The 17,392-nt window shown below is 35.3% G+C and overlaps 2 protein-coding genes across 2 annotated transcripts; one reads left to right on the forward strand and one right to left on the reverse strand.

Annotated features, from left to right (window-relative positions):
- Positions 1-3: 3 nt before the first annotated feature.
- On the forward strand, positions 4-9,716 carry hmgcl (3-hydroxy-3-methylglutaryl-CoA lyase). The gene is made up of 8 exons (XM_056476557.1): positions 4-110; positions 407-496; positions 2,159-2,266; positions 2,352-2,447; positions 4,173-4,321; positions 4,452-4,704; positions 7,411-7,536; positions 8,896-9,716. The coding sequence occupies exons 1-8, from the start codon at positions 12-14 to the stop codon at positions 8,995-8,997; spliced, it is 1,023 nt and encodes a 340-aa protein (XP_056332532.1). The 5' UTR covers positions 4-11; the 3' UTR covers positions 8,998-9,716.
- A 1,860-nt stretch (positions 9,717-11,576) lies between these two features.
- gjb3 (gap junction protein beta 3) lies at positions 11,577-16,802 on the reverse strand. Its single transcript, XM_056476558.1, has 2 exons — positions 16,705-16,802; positions 11,577-13,662 (listed from the first exon to the last, which is right to left on the reverse strand). Exon 2 carries the CDS (start codon positions 13,568-13,570, stop codon positions 12,656-12,658), a length of 915 nt encoding a protein of 304 aa, XP_056332533.1. The 5' UTR covers positions 13,571-13,662; positions 16,705-16,802; the 3' UTR covers positions 11,577-12,655.
- Between the last annotated feature and the right edge of the window lie 590 nt (positions 16,803-17,392).

Genomic DNA, 17,392 nt, shown 5'->3' on the forward strand with positions numbered 1-17,392 from the left:
GGCGTGTGAAGATGGCGGCGCTCATGATGAGAGTTGCTCCTGGTCCTTTCGCGTCTGTTCGGGTTCACCGACCCGTTCTGCACTGTGCCGCGTCCGCCCTGCTCAAATCCGTGAGTTCATGATTCATTTTCTAATGTCACAATGATATACGTGTTTTGTGTTTGTCTCTTTAGAAGAAACTGTTTTCTATCGACATAGCTTTTGATTTTTAATATACATATCATGAGCTTTGTACTGTACAGTACCGGGACATTTCTAGGCGTTTATGGCATTTGGTCTGTTTGTGTGTTTTTTTATTTGTGTGTTGATTTTATTTGTGTGCGTTCGTCTGTTTATGTGCTTGTTTTTTATGTGCGTGCGTGCGTGCGTGCGTGCGTGCGTGCGTGCGTGTTTGTTTGTTTGACAGGTGAGTGTGTCTGCCGCTGCCTCTCAGTCATTACCAGAGAGGGTAAAGATTGTGGAGGTTGGACCCAGAGATGGACTTCAGAATGAGAAGGTGAACAAGTTTCTGTTTGCTACAACAATGTTTTGTTTTTTTGTCTACAACCCAGCGTTGTACTGCAAATAAGGTTAAACTCTTCTGTTTTGACTGTCCAATGTTTCCTGTCTAATTAGACATCCCATTTTTGGTGTCCACGTTGAATTAAATTCACAAAAGTATGTTAATGCATACTAAATGCAATAAATTTCTAATAAAATTACAAAAAAAAAACACAAAAAAATGGGTAATTCTCAAACTATGGGTTGGATATGACACCGCGTTAAATATATACACCACCGGTCCAAAGTTTTTGTTCACAAGTGTTCCATTTATTTGATCAAAAATGCATATTTGTCGGATGTTTTAACAGTTTAAAACACCCCTGTTGGGTGAGCAAACTCGGCCCTGGAGGGCCGGTGTCCTGCAGAGTTATGTTCCAACCCCAATAAGACACACCTGAACTAGTTAATCAAGCTTTTTTTTTTTTTTTTTTTTTTTTTTTTTTTGAAGTATACTAGAATCTTCCAGGCAGGTGTGTTGTAGGAAGTTGAATCTATACTATACAATACTCTGGCTCTTCAGGACTGAGTTTGCTTACCTCTGGTTAGTGGTGGGCGAGGCTTCATGAAACAGTTGAAGCAAATGTTTCGAAACTCATCTATACAGCGACAACTAGTGTTGATTTTTTTTTTATGTAGTACTCTAGAACAGCTTCAGCAAAGAAAGTCACACAAATTGAGGTATTAAACACCCAATACATTTTTCAAGTGATTTAGTGGAGTGGTGAGAGTTCCTGAGCATGCAGAGGAAAAGGGTTCGAATTCAAGGTGATGCAGCTTTAGACATTAGTTTTTAAATGCTCTGTTCTAGTAACGTGTTTTGTTTTAACATTGGTCTGACATCCCATTGAACACTTTATAAATATGTCTTGTTTTGGTCATTAAAAATAAACACTATTAAAATACATCAAGCGGTGACGCAATGTGTAGAGATGTCGCCTTACAGTAAGAAGGTCGCTGGTTTGAGCCTCGGCTGGGTCAGTTGGCATTTCTGTGTGGAGTTTCTCCGGTTTCCCCGCAGTCCAAAGTCTGGGAGGGTGCTTCCCAGTGATGGGTCACAACTGGAAGGGCATCTGCTGCGTTAAAAAATGCTGGATAAGTCGGCGATTCATTCAGCTATGACGACCCCAGATTGATAAAGGGACTAAGAGGGACGAAAAGAGAATGAATGAATTAATGAATGAAAACACATCAAGTCACAATTACTGAGCATTTGTGCAAGTCAGGATTCGAACTCATTTACTCTGTAACAAGCACGTTCCACTGAGCTACACATGAGCTAGAGCATTTTCCCCACCCTGTCAATCAAATGCAGATTTGCCAGGTGTCGAATCGCTTCTGAAATGTTTGATGATTTGAATCCCTTTAGTCACGTGACATGGGTGCTTCGGATCGTTTAACTGTTAAAATTGCAACAACTATTGTTAGTTTTCGGCATTCTTTTTGAATCTAGTTCAATCAAAATGTAAATTATTCCTGTGATTTAAAGCTAATTTTATTTTTTTTGCATTTTTACTGTACTCATCAGTGTGTGTGTTTTATGCATGTGTGTGTGTGTGTGTGTGTGTGTGTGTGTGTGTGTGTGTGTATTTCTGTGAAACAAACTTGTGTCCATCAGACCATTGTTCCCACGGAGGTGAAGATCCGGCTCATTGATATGCTCTCAGAAGCGGGACTTCCTGTCATTGAGGCCACTAGTTTTGTTTCACCTAAATGGGTTCCTCAGGTGAGACTCAGAACACACCATCAAAACTATGAAAAAAATCTATTATTGACATAAACACTGATGTTTGGCAACATTTGATTGGCAGATGGCTGATCAGGAGGAAGTGATGCGTGGCCTCCACAAGAAACCTGGAGTGAATTACCCTGTTCTGACCCCTAACCTAAAGGGATTTCAGGCTGCTGTAAGTGAAATATAACACAAACTGTTATATGCTATAATACTTAATTTATTCTTATGTAAAGGCTTAAATGGATATTTAAAATGTAGTGTCAATCACAAGGGAACTTTACATTTATCAAAAGCAACAGTATGTGTCCACATTTCCATTTCCACAGTAGCATTAAACAACAAATCTGTTTTCAACATTTGACAGTGAAGTCTTTCCCGAGCACCAGTGTCCGTTTAAATAATTTTGTGTGTGTTGTGTTTATTTTAAAGGGGACCTATTATGTCCCTTTTTACAAGATGTAAAATGAGTCTCTGATGTTTTTAAGGTCTTTGCATGCTGAAGTCTGAAATTTTTGTATGCGTCTTTTTCATATTCATATGTGAAAAACTTGTCACGTAAACAAATCTTACACACTGAGTCCGATGCATATTAATCAGTCCATTACAAATAAAATGCAAAACATTTAAGAGTCAGTTCAAACAGTGATGCTTTTGTTTTGCTCTCTTCTCCAAAGTAGAAAAACTTAAACAAATCCTGAACAGAGACGGGCAGTAGCTATAGACATTATAATAGATGGTAGTAGCGTTGATGTGTCAAAGCAACAGCCCGAAAGCGGACCATGCTTTCTATAACATTGTCTATGGGCAGTACATCAAATGTATGGACCTACAGCAGGGCAGAGGTGCACCAGTCACTAAATCCAGCATTGGGGTTCTTAACTGTCCGCCACATTCTGTCTTTATTTTATGCTCTGTGTTTGTCATAAAGTTATCTTTAGCTCAAATTACAACATTCTGTATTTAGCTTTTCGCTTGTATGGTGGCTCTAAACTGTCAAAACACCTTTCAAATCATTTTTTCAGATGCAAAAAGGGGAAAAAATCAAACCTGGTTCGATTTGTTTTTTAAAAAATTTGTATTTTTTTTTATGCCGGACAAAAGTTTCGAAGGCAGTGTGTCAGTACAGTTCACACAATGAGAGGTCGAAAATATTTTTTAACGTGCGAAACTTATGGACGAAAATTTCAGTTTTAGCATGCAATAGAGTGTGAAGGTTTAACTCAAAATAGCCCACAAATATTGTTTTATAGCTCTTTGAAACTGCCCCTTTTAGGCTTTTACCTAAAGGTGCTGTTTGGTGACTGTTGCGTTAAATTCAAATGAGGCTGTGCTTTTTCATAGCAGCTGATTAAAACAGAAGTAATTTTATCTCTGTGATGAGCTGAAAATGTCAAAAGCAGTCTCAGAAGATGGACTCTATGGAGTTTACAGTCACTGACATTATCTTCAACCGGTTAAAACTAATGGTGGAAGGCTGCTTCTCGCTCAGTGCTGTTTATGCTAAAGAGGGATAATTTGTTACTAATGGGTGGGGCTTTTACCCTCTGATGACATGTACAAAGGCAGAATGTCAATTAAAGTGTTTCTGCAGACTGTTTTTATGCAGTGGGATTATAAAACAATATATTTTTATCATTAGAGACTATTTATATTCACACAATGTTGCCACACAATGGTTTAAACCCCCTATAGAAGTGTGTTTTGCATTTTATCTAATGTTATTTTGTTTTTAGTTTTACAGTAGATTAGATTTAGCTTTTTATTAATTTTTAGTTTTAACAAATGTGTTTATTTATATTTTTGCTTTGCTCATTTTATTGTAAATTAAAATGAGAAAATCATGCTATTCATTATGCAAACATCTACCAAAAAAAAAAGCCAACAACAATCTTCACAGGTGAAAGCTGGTGCAAAAGAGGTGGCCATATTTGGAGCTGCATCAGAGCTCTTCAGTAAAAAGAACATCAACTGCTCGGTGGAGGAGAGTCTTGTGCGCTTTGAGGAGGTGATGAGAGCTGCCAAACAGGAGGGCGTTTCTGTGCGAGGGTAAAACAACCACATTCTGCATTCTCCACATTTCTCCGCATTCTCTACATTCCAGTGTCTTTCAATGACTTCTGCCAAAATCCCATTAACATCATAGTCTTGTGTCTGACAAATGCTCTGTTTTTCTCAGCTATGTGTCCTGTGTGTTGGGGTGTCCATATGAAGGAAAGGTGTCACCAAGCAAAGTGGCGGAGGTTGCTAAGCGACTGTATTCTATGGGCTGCTATGAGGTTTCATTGGGTGACACCATTGGAGTGGGCACTCCGGGCGGCATGACGGAGATGCTGAACGCTGTGAAGAAAGAGCTTCCTGTGGAGGCTTTAGCAGTTCACTGTCATGACACTTATGGACAAGCACTGGCAAACATACTTGTGGCATTACAGGTATGTGGAATGATGGCTGTCGTGATGGAAAATTCATATTTGTATTGTTTTATTGTCTGAGACATACTCTTATATACCTTTTTCCACATGTCGCTACTGTGGGTTGCACTTCCAGTTTTATAAGAACTGACACAAATCGTTTTACATAATAAGATTGTTGTGAACACTGAGTGAGAGCTTTTGACGCTTTGCACCCGATAGCCATTGGAAAAAAGAGCTTCAACACAAAAATGGCATTCAGACTCAAACCTTTATATTCAGTCTCCTTCACCTTCACAAAAATTACAATACAAAATAAAAGTAAACGATATGTAAAAGTATAACATTTCAGGGGAAGAGCTGCGCACGTGCTCCTTTCTCTCTTTTATCACACACGCAGACTGACTCCCACAGCGCACGCACTGGGGGAACTCTTAAACTAGGGCAACATGCATAATGTTGTATATACACATAGTAATGGCCATTACAAGGTACGTCTTTGATATGTTTTTGACATGAAAATATTGTTATACTGAAAAATAAAACATAGGATCAACTTAAATTATTGGTACATCAACAATAATTAAAGTTTTTTTACTGAAAACTAATAAATTAAGTTGAACAAACATTGTTTTGGTGTAAATAAGTTGATGTAATTTAAGTTTTCATATTTTTACAATGTGCACTTGATCTTTTTAATGTGACAGCTCTTTTTTTTAGTTCACTGTGTTTTGTTCCTCAAGGTTATTTTCTCTTTTACCATTCAGTACAGTAGAATTGATCATGTATGTAATGATCCTACAGAAAGATTTGTTTCAGGATTTTGGGATTTTTCACGATCTGCTGAAAGTAATTTGTTAATTGTAATAATTTGCTTTTTAATATTCGATGGATGAACTATGAGAAGAATAATGACATTTTACTATTCCGTTTTTACACTTTACTTGTTTACAGTTACATAAGTTGGGGAAGAAAGATGGATGCTGTAATTAGAAACAGTACATACACGCTTTGCATGCATAAGATGTTTTCTGAGTTGATTAAATTTTGAAACTACATATTAAGCAATGATGGAAAGAGTACTGAAAAAGCATACCTAAGTAAAAGTACCATTACTACAAAAATAAATGTGTAATTCAACGTATACATTAAACAGGTTATCAACTGGTGTAGAGAGAAAGGGGAATTATTTATTACTAATAACGAATAAAAATTATATATCGATATATGTACCACTAGTTTTACATTTTCGTCATTAGTTTAATATTAAACAGATAATTCACCCAAAAAAAGACAATTAACTCACCATTTATTCTGTTTTGTGGTTTTAAACCTTCATGAATTTCGTTTTTCTGTTGAACACAAAAGAAGATATTTTGAAGAAAGCTGAAAACATGTAACCATTCACTTGCATAGTAGGAAAAACAAATACAATGGAAGAGGGTGGTTACAGGTTTCCAGCTTTCTTCAAAATATCTCAAACATGTTTGACAAGTAAATAAGTAAATAGTTAGTAAATTATGACCAGTGTTGGAAAGGGTACTGAAAAATCATACTCTAGTGAAAGTGCCATTACTTACCCTAAAATGTTGTGCAAGTAGAGTAAAAGTATCTGTTGTAAATATTACTTTAAGTATGAGTTAAAAGTAGACCTTTCAAAAGTACTCGTAGTGAGTATTACACTGTAAAAAGCTGATGCATTGACATGTAATTTGTCAATGTGTGTAAACGTAATATTCTGTAGTTCATTTAGTTATTGCTCAGCAGGCACACAATGACACACAGAAGACGTTAATATTAGGTTAGATTTAGGTAGTGACGTCAGGTTACCAAAATTCAATGTCTAGCCAGCATCTGAGGACAACTTTATTTTGATTTTCAATAACGACGTTAAATGACATTGTTATTTGGTTGATTTTAGGTTGTGTTAGAAAGTGACCAAAATCCAACGTCTAGCCAACATCTTAAACTAACGTCATGTACTGACATTTATTCGTCAGGTATGGCAACCAAAATCCAACGTCTGATAGACATCATTGTGGTAACGTCCACACAACATCAAGCTGTAACATCATTAGAGGTTGATTTTAGGTTTGACGTTGGACATCGATTTCGACCTGACGTTGAGTTCTGACAACAACCCAATTTTCATTTCCAAACAAAATGCAACCTCCCCACGACGTTGGGGTGCAATGTCAATCTGATGTCATTGTTGACGTCTTATGCCTGCTGGGTGTTGAAGGCCCTTTCGTTCATCATACAGTAAACATCAGTCATCTTCTCATCTGTGACATGCATCTAAACAGTCTCTGGGTCAATTCGTGTAAAGATTTTAAACATTTTCTTTTGGAAACTTTTAATGTTTCCAAACAGTTTGCTGCAATTGTAAATCACCAAAGTCTTGAGGGAGTTCAGTATGATGTGATTTACATTCTGTGTGATTTGATTGGACAGAAATCACAGCACTGATTTTTCTAATCCTGATAGACAGGAAAAAATGAAGTAGTGACTGCAGGTTGAAGGAAAGTAGTGGAGTAAAAGTACCGATACTGCTCTAAAAATGTACTCAAGGGAAAGTATAAGTACACATTTTTAAATGACTTGGTAAATTACAGTTCCTGAGAATAACTACTCCATTACAGTAGTTTGAGTATTTGTAATTTGTTACTTTACACCACTGCATTTAAGTATGACATGTCGTCTCTTTTTTCCTGTTTTGTTTTCTAGAATGGGGTAAGTGTCGTGGACTCGTCTGTTGCAGGGCTTGGTGGCTGTCCGTATGCCCAAGGGGCCTCTGGGAATGTGGCAACTGAAGATGTGGTCTATATGCTGCATGGACTGGGAATCCATACTGTAAGTCCTAGTTTACCAGGCACCACATTAAGGAACTCATGTGTCTTGCGGTTTAATTGCAAAATTTAACTATAAAAAAGGTTTGCATGTGTTTAAGGCCTGTTTCTGTGTAAACATTAGCCAGTTTAAAGCTTTCAGGTGTAAGAAATGATCAAATTTGCAGTTTTAACAGAGATTGATTGTATTTAACTTGTACATTGAAAGCTATACAGTATTTTTTTTTTTTACATTTTTTTACATACTGTTGGACTCCCCAGAAATACACAAAGCACTGTTTATTTAATTTGCTTTTTCATTCCTTTGTGCTTAAGCTTGTTATTTGTGTATCAATTATTATGTTTGTTTGATTAATTATTAATTACATTTGTGTATAAATTATGTCAAAATGCCAGTTTTTCCAGAATTAGTTTTAAACATTCTAACAAAAACCAGATTTAATGACTGGACACTTGAAAATGGTGCAGCTGTAATGTGCACTACTGTTCTAGAGTTTGAGGTCAGAAAGATGAACTGTTGCTGAGAGGAAGTCTCTAAGGATGCGCGTCTATCAAAGAGTATTTGTGCAGCTGAAAATGTCAGCCCCCTCTTCTAAAAACGCTCCGCTGTGAGTGCTTCTCCAACTGTCAGTGCATGTAAAAACTGCAGAGCGATCAGATGTTTATGTAATATGGATGCTCAACATTCTAAAATATGCTAATCTTCCATCCCAACAACTTACAAAATATATACACTTGTCTTTGGGAGAAAAGCTTCAGTGAACACACACCCTAATGCTCATCAGTGTAGTAAAGACAATACTGTTGTATAATAGATTTACAATAAAAAAACACCTACATTTATTATGTAATTTATTCCTCTATGGTTAAAACCATATTCATTTATGGCGCTCTTACTGTATCTAAAAGCGTTTGAGCTTGGTCATGTTTGCCTACTTCCAGAGGTGGTGAATTGGTAAACTCTTGTGGTTCACAACACGCAAGTGAAAAAAAAACCCTGCCATTTAAAAAAAAAAAAAAAAAAAGATATATGTTTGCCACATTAATATGCTTTTACTCTTAGTCTTGATGACTGACCCCAAACCTTTGGTGTCTAGAAAGGAAAAGATTTGTTAATGACAAAAAGCTAATGTTAATTAACTCCTCTACCTTTTTATATTGTAACTTGGTGATCATTTTAGTGCATGAGAACCTGAAAAACTCATTTTAACTCGCGTAATTAACTAAAAGTCATCTGAATCTAGTGGAAAACATATTAAATGTGAAGGTTTTCTTTTTAAATGTGTCTTTTGGATGTACAACTAACTAATAGTCTTAGGACTTGTAGCACTCTGTTGATCAAGCTGTTGATTGTGTGTTTTAGGGAGTGGATCTGCCCAGACTGTTGGACGCCGGTTCATTCATCTGTCATTCACTCAACAGAAGGACCAATTCAAAAGTAGCTCAGGCCTCCTGCAAGCTCTGAAGTCTGCTTCTCTTCTTGGACATCACAGTACCCTTACGGTACCATTTTGTCACACTAACCTCTTAGCACACAGTGAAATCTACATCTTGCTGGAAATAAATCTCTCTATACTCAGCTGAGCTGGACGTTGAGTTTAAGCACTGTGTGTAGGAGTGAAAAGACTCCTATATATGAGCTTATATATCCTGAAATTCACAATCAGACTGTTTTCATGTGCCTTGATTACTGATGAACTACATAAATGGTAACTACAGTGAACATGTATAGTTCTTATAACTGAAAATATGTAATGTATTGCTGAAGCTAGATTAAGCTATGATGCTCTAGCTGACAGCTCTCATTTGACAGAGTTTTAAAATAGTTTCTGGTTCGACTGCATCACATTACTAAATTTGATTAGTATAACTGCTAATGTTTCCCGTAATAAGGCTTCACACAGTTTCATATCTGATTCTTTCCAATTCTCTTGCCTGCTAATGCCATTTTGACTCTTTTTGAACAGGAACTGTCATTACCGGCAAAAGCTTTACAGTACTGGTAGTCATAACAAACCTCGTTCAAATGAAAAGACTCACGGAACTTAAGATAACAACATAGTGGGAAATTATGAAAATTGGCGATGGTTTCTTGCTCCAGGAACAATTCATAGCGGGGAAATCCTTTTTCATAAGTGTGTGTGTGTGTGTGTTACAGGAAGAAATAAAAAAAGATTTTTAGAATATCTGTAGATTTCCTTTATGCCATTGGTGACTGATTTCCTGTTTGTGAACTGGACTTATTGTGATGTATTTATTTTTCTTCTTTTACTTTTGCTCTGTATGTTCTTTAAATAGAGATTTTTAATTATTAAATGAAGTTTTGACAAGAAACATAACTTTATGCTTCATTACACATCATACCAGATACACATTTACATGTTAGTCTGATAACTGAACTTTAATTATGTTATATCACCACTTTACCAAACAGCTTTACTGGATTAGGCTTGTCAGGACAGTTACTGTTTCAGCAACTACTTCTGCTTATCTGTTGAAAGCTGATGAACTGGATCAGCTAGTCTTTTACATTTGCATTATTTGATTCGCATCATACACCTACCTATGAAATCATTCTGAAAAAACTCTCTCATGACAATTGTTATTAAAGTTATTTAGTTTCTAAAACCTTATTTTCCTTCCGCCAATTAACATCTGGAGAATTTGGGCTTTATGTACAAACTGTATGTGATTGTTCTCAAGAGAGATTTTGTGCTATGTACAGTTGAAGTCAGAATTATTAGCACCATTTGCATTTTTTCTTTTTTAAGTATTTCCCAAATGATGTTTAACAGAGCAAAGAAATTTTCACAGTATGTCTGATAATACTTTTTCTTCTGGAGAAAGCCTTATTTGTTTTATTTCGGCTAGAATAAAAGCAGTTTAAAAAAATAATAATAAAATTAAGGTCAAAATTACTAGCCCCTTTAAGCTATATATATTTTCGATAATCTACAGAATAAACCATCGATATACAGTAACTTAATTACCCTAACCTGCCTAGTTAACCTAATTAACCTAGTTAAGCCTTTAAATGTCACTTTAAGCTGTATAGAAGTGTCTTGAAAAATATCTAGTCAAATATTATTTACTGTCATCATGGCAAAGATAAAACAAATCAGTTATTAGAAATAAGTTATTAAAACTATTATGTTTAGAAATGTGTTGAAAAAAATCTCTCTGTTAAACAGAAATTGGGGAAAAAAATAAACAGGTGGGCTAATAATTCAGGGGGTTTAATAATAATTTTGACTTCAACTGTATATGAAGAGTTTAAATGCAAAAACCTCTAAATGCCGTTTGGTATGTTCTTCTAAAATTTCAGTTTTTCTCAGACTCCTGTAGGTAGGCTCGGTAATTTTACTTGATTAATAACTGAACAGAAGAGAGTCTGAGAAAAATGCTCATTTTAGGAGAAAATTTAAGATGACATTTAGAGGTTTTTGTATCTGAACTCTTTAAATATAATTTCATTATATTTTCATTATAAAATTAGAAAATTATTATTCTAGTGTTTCAGAAAAGTGGTAGCTGTGTTATCATAGATTACAGAGAACTTCTCTTTATTCTTCAGAAGTTCTTCAGAGAAGTTCTAGTTCATCTTTCAGATGGACTGGTCAGATTTATAATGTTGGTGAAAGAAGACTTTAACTCTGGTTTCACCAAGGCTTTAATTGATCTAAATGTACAGCAAAATATAACGTTCTTAAGAATTTTCAGCAGCCATTAGTCCAATGTCAGATGACCTATCAGAGATTATTTTAATAACAATACTGATTCAAAGCGCAAGAAATATCTTGGTATCAATGCTGAAGCTACATAACATTTGATTGAAAACATTGATAGATTTAAGTATTCTTTGATAAGCAGAAAATAAAAAAAAACATCATCTGTTTTAAATGTTTATATACACTGTCACACTTTGATGTCTTTATAATAACTGTATGTAAATAGATTATGATCTTTGTCTATTATAATAATTAATAGTATATCTATTGTAAATAATTATGATAAATAAATAAAAATCTTCATTTCCCATAAAGGTAAGTTTGAATGCTTTATTACCTCTTTGATAGAAATGCCTTGTCATTATATAAACTACTGATATTTTATTTCAACAGTATCAAAAAGAATAATCTTTAAAAACATCCTGAAATCACAATAAGGTCATAAAAGAATATAATACAAAATCAGAGCTCCATTTTAGCTATTTAACAAAAATAACCTGAAAAGATTTTGTATAAAATGAAAGTGCGTTGATTCAGTATTTGTTTCAACAGGCAGACTGTGCAGCAAAATGATACATCTTGGCTAAAATATGTAACACGATCATAACGGCAAGTCTGAACAAAGTCAGACTTTTACAAATGCTTGCCAAGTGTAGCTCTGGTGAGAACAGTTCAACACAAAATGGATGATACACTCTCTTTAATCTCCATCTTATGGAGACCGTGGTATCTTTATACTTTTTCCAGCATGAGGATCTGAGTTCAAAAAAAGAGATCAGGTGTGTTTACACACAAATCTCAAGCATCTCTTATGAAACATTGATAGCTGAAATAACAAACTATAAATCTTTGATTTGATCTTTGTGACAAATACCAGGACATTGTGAAACGAGACACTGTAAAAGGACAGTATCTTCATGACGTCTTCTGGAGCTCCACGTTTCCGCCTGTTGTTCTGTGTGCGTGTGAAGGCGGAGGTGGGTTTTGTATGTAAGGTGTGTTCTCCATGAATGCCTCACTGGTTATTTGATAACTCTCAGGCCATTTTTCATAGGTTTTCACCTTTGTTCTTTAGAAGAAAGAATGAACCAGAAGAAAGGCAATGCTTTCAGTCCTCATTCAGTTCAAGAAACCATTGTAAAAATGCAGGTGTTGGAGCTGGTTCTGAACTAGGCTGGCAACCACCACTGCGCCATTTAGTAAAACACTTAATCCGGCGGTTTCTGAGGCAAAAGTTTCTGAATCTGCAATATGGATTTTTATAAACCATCTTCCATCTCCCATAATTGATTATTTTACAGATCCTGATGGACAGTGAAAGACTTTGAGATTGTCCAGAGATTCAAAACTTCTTTTATGCCTCCAAATGACTTGAGGAGAGAATAAACAAGATCTTTAGATGATACCAGACTGTATCTTGTACATTGGTGCTGAGAGATTTGGAGCAGACGCTCTCATGTCCACACTCAACCTGTAGGCTGGCTTAAAAGTAGGCTTGACTTCAGATTTGAACTGCGGTTTAGAGCCAGGTTTATAGTCAGACCTAAAGTCTTCTTTAGTCTCTGGTTTATACTCGGGCTTGCTCTCCAGCTCGTGCAAAGGAATAGTGCAGTTGCTGTCCTCATCTCGGTATCGTCCATTAATCGGTGTACTTCTTTTGTTATGCCGCTTGTATTTGTTAGCACAGCGACTGATGCGTTTGGCGATCAGATAGATGATCTCGCAGACACTGAGCACTATGCAGAGCGCTGACGCTCCCACCATGAAGTAGGTGAAGACTCTTTTCTCTGTGGGCCGGCCAATGTAACAGTCCACAACATTGGGACATGGCTGGACGTCACACTTCACCAGCCTTGGCAGGTAGAAGCTGTCGTAGATGTGGTGGAGGATGTACAGGAAGGTGATCTCAATGCCTGTCTTAGCAAAAAGACTGATCAGGTATGTCCACCACAGTCCACCGTGCTTCTTTCCTGTGTTGTCGTAGAGTTTAGTTTTGGCTTTGCGTTCCCGTTCATCACGGTATTTCACGTGCATTACAACCATTAGTGATGGACACGTGACGAAGATGAGCTGCAGGGCCCATAGTCTTATGTGGGAAATGGGGAAGTAGAAATCATAGCAGACGTTTGCGCAGCCCGGCTGCTTGGTGTTGCAGTCAAAGTCTTTCTGCTCATCACCCCAAACTCTCTCTGCCGCTACAACGTAAACCATGACCCTAAACACAAAAACCACTGAGAGCCATATCCGGCCAAATGCAGTGGAGTATTTGTTCACCCCGCTGAGCAGGGCTTGAAAAGTCTTCCAGTCCATGGCTCAGAGAAAGGCCAGCTCACTCTGGTGTCCTCTGAACACGTCTTTTGATCCTCTCTGACACTCAATCGGTCGGATAAAGAATCGGCAACCTGGAGACAGAAACAAACAGAAGTAATCAGAATAAGTGAACTTGTGTTCAACCAAAGTTAAAATTGGTACCATAATGTTATTCCAGTACAATCCAATTCCAAACTTTTTTTTTTTTTCATGTGTTACTGTACTTAAACTCTTAAAAATAATAGTCCTTCATTGGCATTAACTTTTCCATAGAGAGCATTTAATACCTAATAACTAGGGCCAGACAGCATCTGCGGACGTTTATGTGGAATGACTTTGGGAGTATCATGACAAAAAACTTAATATATGAAATAAAAAATAATACATTTTTAATTAGATTAGATCCAATTAGATCCACTTATTTGGTAAACAAAGCAAGTCTATCGTATAATATATCTACTGAAAGTCAAAGACAGAAAATGTACAATTAATTTACAAACAATATTCAAAATAAATCATCTGACCATTTTAATATTACTATTATTATATCACAATAAAATAAGTGAAATTAATTTAAAAACTGAATATTAATTTACACAAGTAAATACAGAGACTCAATAATGGGCTAAAAATCTGTGGATTTCTACACGCGCACAGATTCCGTGTGGATCTACTAATAACTAATACATAAACCTAAATACTCCCTTCATAACAATTAATAAATAGCAAACTATTGTGCCAAAAGTAAAAATAATTAATGGGTGTGTATTTTTTTATGTGGAATACAGTATGTTTTTCTTTGCCTTAGCCCATGTATAACAATACACTTACCTGTTCAACTGAATCTGGATGCTTTGGGGGAGGGAGGGGGGAAGAGTTAAAATGTAAAAAAAAAAAAAAAGTGTATTTTTATATTAAATTTCAAATGTTTTTTTCTACAATAAAAAAAATGTTTAAAAAAAAAATAATAATTATTATTGGTTTATTAATATTGAGAATTGCACAGTGTGAGTAAATGGTTTAATTGTTGTATGTGGAACCAATAAACCCCACTTTAGAATCTTTATTTTAAAGAATTACTTTTTACTATTTTTACCCTTCTGACATTTTATCAAAAAACGATGAGATAGCAGTACCATTGGCTTTTCTTTTGTTAACCTGTTAAACTGTTTCCCACTGTGCGAATCATTAGTTTACTGATTCAGTCAGAGTCTCCAGTACATGATTCACTTGGTTCACAACTCTAATTCAAAATTATCACAAAAATTAGGACATCCTAAACTTAAGTGCTTAATTCTTTGACTACTTTTAATCTTTAATGTACTTTTACTCATATGTGTACTTGGTCAACTACCACACATTAAAAGTGATTTTTTTCTAAAGAATATCCAAATCACAATGACTGATCTGATTCCTGAAATTAATTCACTGACTCAGTAATCTGATCAAAGCAGTTAGCAGCTCATTGGATGGCAGGATTATCAGTAATTAGTGACTATAATTTAAATCTGTTAGTCACTGTTTGATTTCAGAAGAGCTTTTAATATAATTCACTAATGCATCACTGTTGGCTATTTTTTGGAATATTTTGGCTTAGTTCTTTTACATTTTGTAACAATTTATGTACATAACACAGTGTTTGCCACATTGTTTTTTTTTTTTTTGGAACTGATAATAGTCAACACTTGATCGACACGTTTGCCTTTTTTGTCATTTAATCTCGCTGGTACTTTTGGTTTCTGATGTTTGAGAGTGTGCTAACTTTTCCTCAGTCATTTTAATCTTTGGGGATTTTTTGATCTACACGCCTATAGGACCACGTTTGAAGTCAAAGTGAGTTTTTGGTTGTTTTTTCATAAGACAGTGTGACGATATCAAGTTGAATAAATAATGACAACATTCACAGAGAACTATCCATTTAAATAGTCTAAATTATGTTCAAATTATAAATGTCTTCCCTGCCTGAAAAAAAGACAATAATAGAAACAACAGTTAGGATTCCACTTCAAAAACAACTATAAACATGACAAATAACCATTAAACTAGTTAACCATTAAAACCAGTGCATTTTACTGAATTTTAGGACAAATTCAATCAGGATTTTAAAGCTGCCAGGAGAAAACATAAAATTAGCGTGCGACTCCAGGACCATGATAGTTTCTATTAAAACCTAATAAATTTCCATTATAACCATTAAAACATTATTTGAAGGTTTTTATTTGTTTCCTTGACAGGAGGAGAGTTGGGCAAGTTACTTCAAATTATCAAAGTCATATTTATATTACTTTTCAAATTACTATGCAAGTATTTTAATTCAGAAGTTTAAGTGACACAATACAAATTAAAATCCCTAAACTAAAATATAGATTGAACTCTTTTAATTCTTTTATTGGTTTTAATTTAACTTAAATGTATTTTTTGTAAAATAAATAAATAAATAAAAATAAATAAATAACAATAAATAATTTTCTACAAAAATATTTATATAACAAAAATACAATTACTCTGCTTCTCTCGATTGAACGATATAGAACTGTTGAATTTATTTACAGTATATGAGACAAGTAGAATACAGGTAACTATAAAATTACCTAATAATGAGCAGTTATCCCTTACTGTAAAAGAAAAGTAACTTAAAGTGCACCCAAAACACAGGTACAGTGTATCAGAACAGCTATAAAATCATTACTCTCTTAGCAATTTTAGTGTTTTGCCTGAAATAAACAACCCACAATCAATATTTTCCTCAACTGGATGAATAAAGTTTATAAAGACCGCGTGTTAAAGATCGCATTTCAGCTCTTTAACAGTTTATTTTCTACAGTGAAACCATTGCGTTGCAACATTCGTATACAATTTATTTGTAATGGCGATCAAAATTTCCGAAATTAATTATACTATTTATAAGTTATTCCACACTGGCTCAGCCTACTTACTGTAAACGCTGTAAATGTAGTAAGCCTAGCTACTTTTTAAAGAAACGTTTAATTAGTTTGTCTTCAGTTAGCTCCAGCTGAGTTAAATCGATTTTATCGAAATGACAGGTCGGTAAATGAACGGACGTTTTAATGTGTCGTCTTTTGAGCAGTGAAAAGCCTCTTGAATTGCTTCGAAAAACAAAATTCATTACTTACGTTAGCTGTTTGGCGTCTCTTATTATTGAACGGCTGTAAACTCTTCTCTGAGGACTTTTTTTTTTGGCTTCTCTGTGGATCTGGTTTGGTAACCCGCCTCACTGAAGATGGGTGGAGTTCATATCCACACTTCAGGTTTACAGCAAACCTCTTACTTTAAAGATTGCAAGCTAATCAAACACAAACTTTCATTTCAACGCTATTAAGATCATCCTGCCATTACTATGTCTGAAATATGAAATATTAAGAACAAAACATGTTTCTGCAGTTACATTGTTAACTGACTGTATGAATTCATAAAACCTTTTTTTTTTTTAAGTTTATTATTATTATAGTGCTGCATTGTGTTTTGTGGGACAAATAGAAAACCCTTGCCTGTGCAGCCTAGAAACATTTTCCATCTTATTGCACAATAAATAAGACTGCCTTTGTTTGGACAGCTCTGTCAAGTACACACTGCGTGTTAGTGGTTTGTGGTGTTGCCAACGTCTGCAGGCGGCTTCTCTGTGTTCAGACTTGAATGTCTGTGCTCCATAGTCACATAAAGGACCACACCTCGTCCCGAACAACAGCTTTAGAGATGTTTTCATGGGTTTTTGTTGCTTAGAAGCTCGTCACGGTGTAGATGGTCTCTGGGGCATACTTGAAATATTTTGTCAGGCGGTTTTATGCTAAGAATCCAGTTCTA

Source organism: Danio aesculapii, chromosome 17, assembly GCF_903798145.1.
Source record: "Danio aesculapii chromosome 17, fDanAes4.1, whole genome shotgun sequence".
Taxonomy (NCBI): Eukaryota; Metazoa; Chordata; class Actinopteri; order Cypriniformes; family Danionidae; genus Danio; species Danio aesculapii.

Excerpts from the sequence above, each read along its gene's own strand:
- hmgcl (XM_056476557.1), top strand. The coding sequence starts at position 12 with ATGGCGGCGCTCATGATGAGAGTTGCTCCTGGTCCTTTCGCGTCTGTT. Across the intron at positions 111-406 it reads CGTCCGCCCTGCTCAAATCC|GTGAGTGTGTCTGCCGCTGC; the intron begins GTGAGTTCATGA and ends TTTGTTTGACAG. Across the intron at positions 2,267-2,351 it reads CACCTAAATGGGTTCCTCAG|ATGGCTGATCAGGAGGAAGT; the intron begins GTGAGACTCAGA and ends TTTGATTGGCAG.
- gjb3 (XM_056476558.1), bottom strand. The coding sequence starts at position 13,570 with ATGGACTGGAAGACTTTTCAAGCCCTGCTCAGCGGGGTGAACAAATAC.